Here is an 8,296-nt window from a genome sequence, read left to right as displayed (position 1 = left end):
AATTGCCTATTACACGTGACAGTTCACCAGCATTGATTCAAGCAATATTTATTCTGATGATGAGACTGTTACATCAAAACCTATCTGGAATTTGCTTGCACTGTATCAATGCTTCTGAAATGATGCACTCCCAAGAGTCTGTCGGACATTTGGGTGTTACAGAAAAATAATGAAGGACACATTGGTCTGCTTGTCTCTTTTCTTTCAGGCAATGTTTTTTGGTCATGCGCTGCTAAATGAAAACCCCTCCGACCGGTTTGGCTTCAAATTCTTTAACTTATACTGTATGTGCAGCTCACGTGATGGGCTGGCAGTCTTGAAGAACACGCGATAATATTTTCTCTCTAAACTGCTGAGGAGTAGCGCTGCTCAGGGGTAGTGATCGGACTCCCGAGTCTCCACGGGAATAAAGTCCCGGCGTCTCAGATCAACTCAAGCTGTCTCAGAGACCGGATGGGACCTCAGCTGCTCTTTATCGTCGTTATCGGTTGCGTTATGCTGGTGAGTGCTTTAATCATGCATACATACACTTTATGAAACAAGTAACAAGTTTGATTTGAAGCTTTCGTGACTGCAAGAATCCACACTCTTTGGTTCTTTCAGTGAAATCACGTAGGTAGAAAAAATAATAGATCACGACGTTTCGATCGATTGTGTTGCCATCGGTTGCTTGTGTTGCGATCGGTTGCTTGTGTTGCGATCGAAACGTTGTGATATATTATTTGTCATTTTATTTGTATTTTTTCTACCTATGCGACTTTACTGAAAGAACCAAAGAGGAAGTAACAAGTTATTGTTTCAATAAAGAAGAAATATGCAGGACTCCATTCTACGTTTCCACATAGTAACACATTTACTCTGGCTTTCTAAGCAAATATCAAAAGTCACCAGGCAATTTTTTTTTTTTATAAAACTCTGGATTATTTATTTGCGCTGTTTTAAATGTGTGCAGTGCATGTGTCATGCGAGATGTATTCATGGCCGTTGGAAGGTTCTTTTTAGGTCCTGTAGGGAAAAATAACCTGAGGCTGCTGGAGCTCATGAACACTGTCTTACCCACAGTATGTACACTTACAAGCACTATGAGGACCGCTCCACGCCAAGCATGCCGTAGGGGTTATCTGACCATACTTCAATGTGATCAGTGCAAGTTGGTGACTGCGATATATTGGAGCAGAGCACAGTTCAATAATTGACTTTGGCGAACTGCCCTCAGCTGGCAATGTAGCCCGCAGAAGCCTACGGGTCATTGTTGATGCAGATCCAAGCACTATCCAGGCTCAATCCTGGTTGCCTCAAAGACCTTGGCGCATTCCGGGTGATTTTCTATACATGTGTATCGTTATCTTTGTACGTATAGTCATATGTAGCTATGTATATTATAGCTGTATTTATGGGGTGAGAGGTGTATAGTGGAGTGAATTGTAGGGTAGCGGAGAGGAAGTCAGAATGGGAGTATAAACACACACTTACTGGTATTTATCAAATATCTCAATACCCCCCAAAATACCTGCAAATTACTCGATTGTTATTCCTAAGAGCAACATCAGCACGACTGTAAAACCACTGCAATGTCTGTGAAACATTGCGCCTTTGTGATAACCTTGAGCAATCAGAATGGTACCAACATCAAGTGTTCTGAATTACTGTATTGTTGTCATGGGGGGAGTGGCAAGCTAAGCACATTCCCGTCCGCCTCTACTCAATGTATGCAGCATGCCTGTGTTTGCATGGGTCACTTTAGAGCAGAGGGAAGGTATAGTGGTTGACGCAGTGCACTCGTAACTGGTCACCTGAGTACAGTACCTACCTGCATCCAACATCAGCGATTAATGTCTAAAGCGATTCTGCACCTTCCCCAGGTCAACTTAGCCGTTAATGAGTACATTGACGTCGGCATAACGAATAGCTATGCTTGCATACAGAGCACATCCCTTTGGTCAATTCACTGCTGAATGACAGCCTCCCCCAGGTTCGGTGGGTCATGTGACCATACTTCACGCTGGCCATTACTGGTTGGTAAAGGCACCATACTTCTGTAATGACAGAAATTAGGAAGCAATCACCACAAGCAAATGCGCAGCCAAACAGACTTACAGGAAGTAGACCAAGGCCTACTATTGGTGCAGAGAGGTCACTATGATGGTTGGTCAGAAGGCAAGGTTTGAAGGGATTGGAGGAGAGGTTCAAACTGACAAGCAGAGGTTTAGAGTTGAGGCGACGGTTGAGATCGTTAAGGGAGAAGGATGGGGATAGGATGGAAAATCGACAGTGAGGGAAATTTCGAGAGGAGGGGCATGATAGGGATGAAAGGGGAGAGCACAAGGGGAGGGGAGGTTTCGGCAGAGCGTATGAGCTTAAAGCTACAGGAAGAAGCCAGGGCTAGAGTTGGTGCTGTGTCACGAATTAAAGAGGCTCCAAGCACATGTGTGTTGGCGTCATTACAACTGGTGTCATAAGTGGTCTACCTCAAGAATGTCACACTCAAGCCGATGAAGAAACCCACCGACGACGTACGATAATGAGGGGGTCAGCCTTCAGAACGTCCCAGGAGACGAGCACCCAGAGACCAACCTCGAGACCACAGGAGAGGCGATGAACACGCTGGTCGAGCGAGAGATGCAGCAGCAGCGGCCAGAGAGTCTGCTCGCTCTGATGCCGCTGGTGACCAGCAGCTGGGAGAGGCTGGAGGGGTGGATCAATTGACTTGCAGGTACGTTCTCCCAGCTGGTGACAAAGCTCGCCGGGATGGAGAGGCCGGGAGTGGTGGAAATGGTGGCAGAAACTATGGAATTGGTGGTTGGAACCACGGAACCGGCGGTTATAACTGTCTCGCCATCGGTGGTCGAAACTGAGGAACTGGCAACACTCAGTGCAGCCGTGGTTCAAGAAACAGCCGTGGCAGCATGGGAGAGAGTGGCCAACTGACCTCGCCGGCTGGGGCCGGTGAAAAAGTTTGTGGTGGCGGGCGTCGAATGGGGGCCTTCGTCCGCCAATTTTAAGCCACCTATCAGACCTTGAACTGGTCGGAGGCCAAAGCACTGAAGGCCTTGCCAACGAGGCCCTCACCATCTTCAAGGCGATACTGATGGAATGGAGAATCACGCATAAATTAGCCGGTCTTGAGGTGGCAGAGGTCTTTAACTCACCATCAAGTGGAAATTTCATCGGCGCAGGCAGGAGGAAGCCGAGTCGCTCCTCATGTACCAGATTGCTCGAGCAATCAGCTTACCCTCAGCTGGACGTAGCGGCACTGGACTCCCTGGTGATGGAGAAAATGCTGGCATTGGTCCAAGAGATGGCCATGGTGCTCCCTATATTGGACTCGGAGGCACAGACTTTATTGTGGGTGGCCTGGTGACTTAAGGCTTAGGAGGACATCAGCCGGAAGACCCAGGTGATGGCTCGAGTGGACGAGAGCCCGGACATCATCAGAAACCACCTGTACATAGGTCACAGCCACCCTTACAGCCGATTGTTGTCTCTAGAGTCAACGAATTGGTCGCCCTCTATCATCCGGCCAATCTCATGCTCATCAAGGGGGAATATCTCTTCTGATGGGGATGGAATATCTCACAAGGTGGCCAATGGCATGGCCGCTGCCTGACCAAACCACAGCATCAATTGCTGATGAATTCCTTCACAGATATGTGATGGACAACGGTCCTCTTGAGCAGATCCTCAATGACCAGGGACAATTTTTTCGTCAAAACTTCTAAAGGGGGTATGTCGGGCACCATGGAAATAAAAAGGCGCGCACTTCCCCATACCACCCTTAAACAGTATGGTGGAATGGCTGAACAGGACCTTAATGCTAATGCTCTGCCAAGTCATAGATTAGACACACATTGACTGGGATCTCCACATCCCGGGGGTTTTGGCAGCATATAGACTGGTGCCACGTACCTCCACGGGGTTTTCTCTTTTTACATAATGTATGGCAGGGAGCATGAACCTCCCATAGAAACACAGCTGGGAAAGACTCCCAAAAACGTGTCAGGTTAGCCGGTGTCCTTGCAGGTCACACTGGACCAACTACACGAGGCGCGCTGATTGCATTGGGGTTGGTGGCCTACCCGCAGTTGTATCAAGCAGCGCTCGACCCCCTTATAATGGAGAAAATGTTTTAAGTGGCTTCTGAAATGGAAGTCATGCTACCGGTGATCGACGAAGACACTTAGACATCCTTGAGGGCCGCCAGGTGTCTGCAAGTGCAAGAAACCTGCGAAAACGGACTTGGGTGGCTGCATGGACTGGGAAGCCGTGGACTGGAGATGGATCGAACAGCGGACCATCACGGGGCATAGAGGAGCTGACGGAGGATGGCGCCGAATCTACGGGGGAGGTGACGGCAGCGGTTCATTGATGGGAGCGGCGGCAAAGTGAGATGCCGCGACGGAACCGGGAGTGGCGATCCCGGTCGAGGCAGCGCCATTGCTGCGAGCGCCCAGGACTGCATGCTTCCGTTGTGGCCAGCTTGGACACTTCGTGTGGGGATGCCAAATCATCACTCAGACATCGACAGAGTCCCGCACATCCAACGCCTCGTCGACCACCACATCCCAGCCCCCCCCAGGCAAGTCACGATGCACCTAACAACCGGCCGCTGGAAGAATATCACGCATCGGGGCTACGTGGTCTCGCAGAGACCATTTCCATCTCCCATTCTCTGGTCAGGGTGGACTGCCAGCTAGCATGGCCGACAAAGCGGTTGCCAAACTCGAGAACGCAGTGGCGAAAGCTGGCACGCCGAGTAGTAGCAGCGACGGCTGGCTCATTGGTAATAGTAAGGTTTGTACAAGGAGTGGAAGTTCGTGTGTTGGTTGACACAGGTGCCTCGGCTACTATCATATCTGAGGTTATTTTTTAAACGTTACCCTTTAAAAATCGTCGTGTGATGCTGGTGGTGAATGCGTGTTGCAAATGGGGGAAATATGGGAATTGTAGCACAAATAGAAGCACGCATCAGATTGGAGGAGATTGAGATGTCAGGGCCGGTGTTGCTTTCAAAAACACTGGCTGTGCCCTACCTCTTGTGCACAGTTTTTTTGAGCAGGATGCCCTTACAATTTTTTTACTAACCAGGGTTGTATTCAGATGCTGTCGAGCAGCTCCTTATGGACCCAGGCAAGAACTTCTCATTGAAGTTGTTACGTGAAGTGTGTGACGTGCTAGGCACAAAGAAGATTCGGACGTCGCCTTACTATCCTCAGATAGACTGCATGGTAGAATGCCTTCACAAAACCCTAACATCAATGCTTTGCCAAGCAGTCGATGCAGGGCAGGCAAATTGGGACCAACACATCCCTGAGGTCCAGGCAGCATATAGGATGGCCCCTCGTACCTCCACGGGATTTCCCCTGTTTTTACTGATGTATGACCGCTATAGTGAACCCACAATTGATGTCCAATTGTGTCTGTCCTCTGGAAGGAAGAGTCATTCTCTGCCAGCAACCTTGCAGGTCACGCTGGATCGGATATCTGAATCACGTGAGGTAGCTAACAAAAACAATGCCAGGGGGCAGGCCACTAAAGAAAATAACGTGAGGGGAAGCACGGGACCCAACGGGCGTAAATGGTAATAAGGGCAGAGATTGACAGGGCCAGGTGTGGTGAGCGAGAGTTTGGGGATAGGGGCGTGGCCAGGTCATGAGAGGAATAAGAGCCGGTGCGAACTTGACCTCGCGGCTGTTGTTGTGGGGAATCGTCGCCGCCGCCGTCACCTTGGAGCAGGTCGTCCGCATCATCCTGGAGTGGGCACCATGTAGTCTTGAAGGGCTGGTGTTACTTTGTCTCAGAATATAGTATTTAAATTACCCAAGTGTATATATTCACTCGCGATTACTCGTTAAGTTGTAAGCGGACTTTATTCATAATAAATATATATATATATCAAACAACAAGATGGTGTCTCTGAGAGCAACATTAAAATTGTACCAGAGGAGTTTCCATTTAGAACAGATTCAATGAGATGCTGATCGGTGACCTTATTGGTTAATAATAAGGGTGTGCTGATTATTTGGTTACTGCTGCTGAATCTGGGAAGGAATTGAAGGCTCTCTTGCTCAACCTGGAGCATGCCACTAAGAGGTCGGGCTGACTATGAGACTGACCAAAAAAAAAGCACCTGCCTGGGTATTTTGTGTCATCAAACACTTCACCCCTCAACTCGCCATAAGGTTTGTGGCAGTTCTGGAGAGAGTAGAGAAGTTTGTTACTGTGGAGTGTGCTTACAACCGCTCAGTTTTGGCAGCAGAGATATCACTCCGAATCATTCCAGCAGAATTATATTTCCAACCACTGCGTAATGCTGCGTGGCAGCTACCTGTCTGCCACTCCTTGCAAAGCTTTCAGGTTTTCTTGGTCACAGGTATGCACTTCCTTCTCTAAACTTGTGGAGTGCAGACCCCTCTGAAGGAACATCTGTGCCATTTGAAATGGTCTGTCTGGCCTGCCTACAATTCATCCTGTTTTTAACCAGGCTGGATTTTGTGAGGAGTTCACACATAATTGAAAGGTCTGGACAGACATTATGAGACCTCCTTTGCCAGTTGCAAGATATAGTGATAGGTTTTTACCCTTTTATCTGGCACCAAAACTGACACCTTTAAACAAGGGATCATGTTTGCAATAACCACAACACAAAAGAGACACCTCTTATAAATGATATGCACTGTCCTTGAAATTTATTGGTCCACACCCGAGACGGCTTTTCTTAGAGCCTAGTTTCCACTGGTGTTGGATTAGATGACGCCAAAAGGCGTACAACTCAAAAACAGCACACTATCAGAGTATCGAGAGCAGAGAAGCAACGCTCACAACAACGAGTGGAGCGCCAGGTGGACACAACTCAGCGAGGTGGCCCAGTGGGGAGCACAGGTGGTACATCTGCCGGTTATCTCAGTCAGTTAACTCATGGCACCTGGGTCTGTACCGTGATTTCTCCTTCGCGTTCAGAATGCACAAAAAATGCACGAAAACATGCCGGTAAATTCATCCAAGTGTCATGTCCTCTTCTCTCCCCCCTCCACCCCAATGTGTGCACTTACTACTCTAGGGTCGGTACATACTAATATTAGAGCGCTTACATAGTTTCTTGTAGGATTATTGTAGCTCGGGCGGGGGGATGGTGGGGTGGGGGGTACTTTATTTTCTACACTGCTAATTTCCCTATTTACCATTATAAGTGTATGCCAGTCTATAATCTGTTGCCTGTCTCTTTACTTCACTCAGTGTACTGCCAACCTTTCATGTCGAATGTATCCTGCTTTTTAAGCTGCTGCCTGTATTGCCAGCTTTTTGTGTCCACTGTAGCAATGGTTTTGTCATTGAGTCGGCATACTGGGAGTCTATCATCTAGACTGTAGTCTGCTTCTCATTTTACCTGTACGTACTGCTGCTATTTTATGTACACTTATATCAGCTTATTTCTTCTATGCATTTCTATTGTTTCGATTGCTCATGTCCCGCTATTTACTGATACGTAGTACCGCAATGCTGATAGCTGTGCCATCATCGGGGATTGCTGTGCATGTCCATGTGTGTGTGAGTCGATGTGTGTGTGTTTGAGTACATATGTGTGTGCGTGTAGGTCCATGTGTCTGTGTGTAACTCCATGTGTGTGTCTGTCTTATTCGAACCGAGAACGCCCAATGTGTGTGTACGTCGATGTGTTTGTGTGTGTCAGTCCAAGTGTGTGTGTCAGTCCATGTGTGTGTATCAGTCACTGTGTGTGTTAGTCGATGTGTGTGCATGGCTCCATGTCAGTGTGTAAGTCAATGTGTGTTTGCGTGTCTGTGTGTCTGTCAATCTGTGTGTGTGTGTGTTCTAGTCCACATGTGTGTGTAAGTCTGTACATGTGTGCGTGTCACTCGATGTGTGTGTGTCTAAGTCAATGTGTGTGTGTGTGAGTGGATATGTGCGTGTAACTCCATGTGTGTGTATCTAAAGTATATGTCTGTGTGTGAGAGTCAATATGTCTATGTGTGTGTACGGCAATGTGTGTCAGTCTATGTATGTGTTTGTGTGAGTCTATGTATGTGTGTGTGTGTCAGTCTATGTGTGTGTGTGTTAGTCGCTGTGTGTACATGGCTCCATGTTAGTCAGTGTTTGTCCATTTCTTTAAGTGACTGTAGGTCCATGTGTGCGTGTTAGTCCATGTGTGTGCTTTATTCACCTACTCAAGGCCTATGATACCATCAGTAGGCCTGGGCTCAGTGGGTTGCTCTTCGTGCTTTTGGAGTCGCTGGCCCTCTACTCACGATCCTTCAGGACCTTCATGATGTTGAGCGGCCCC

General features: G+C 48.0%; 1 protein-coding gene across 4 annotated transcripts in view; it reads left to right on the top strand.

The window, feature by feature from the left end:
* Positions 1-213: 213 nt before the first annotated feature.
* The window catches only part of LOC142905334 (E3 ubiquitin/ISG15 ligase TRIM25-like), a 50,004-nt gene continuing 41,921 nt past the window's right edge, over positions 214-8,296 (top strand). The window contains exon 1 of one of the 4 annotated variants that reach the window (XM_076058174.1): positions 214-501. In XM_076058174.1, coding sequence (XP_075914289.1) covers positions 454-501 — 48 coding nt within the window. In that variant the 5' untranslated portion in view covers positions 214-453. The remainder of the gene's footprint in view (positions 502-8,296) is intronic. The other 3 variants (XM_076058173.1, XM_076058175.1, XM_076058176.1) reach the window with 3 other exon arrangements.

The sequence above is a fragment of the Petromyzon marinus genome (genome assembly GCF_048934315.1).
Source record: "Petromyzon marinus isolate PM22_M1 ecotype Great Lakes invasive population chromosome 68 unlocalized genomic scaffold, UKy_Petmar_22M1.pri1.0 chr68_unloc.1, whole genome shotgun sequence".
Taxonomy (NCBI): Eukaryota; Metazoa; Chordata; class Hyperoartia; order Petromyzontiformes; family Petromyzontidae; genus Petromyzon; species Petromyzon marinus.
The sequence above is the reverse complement of the archived record's forward strand: the minus strand, read 5'-3'. Positions and strand labels throughout refer to the sequence as shown.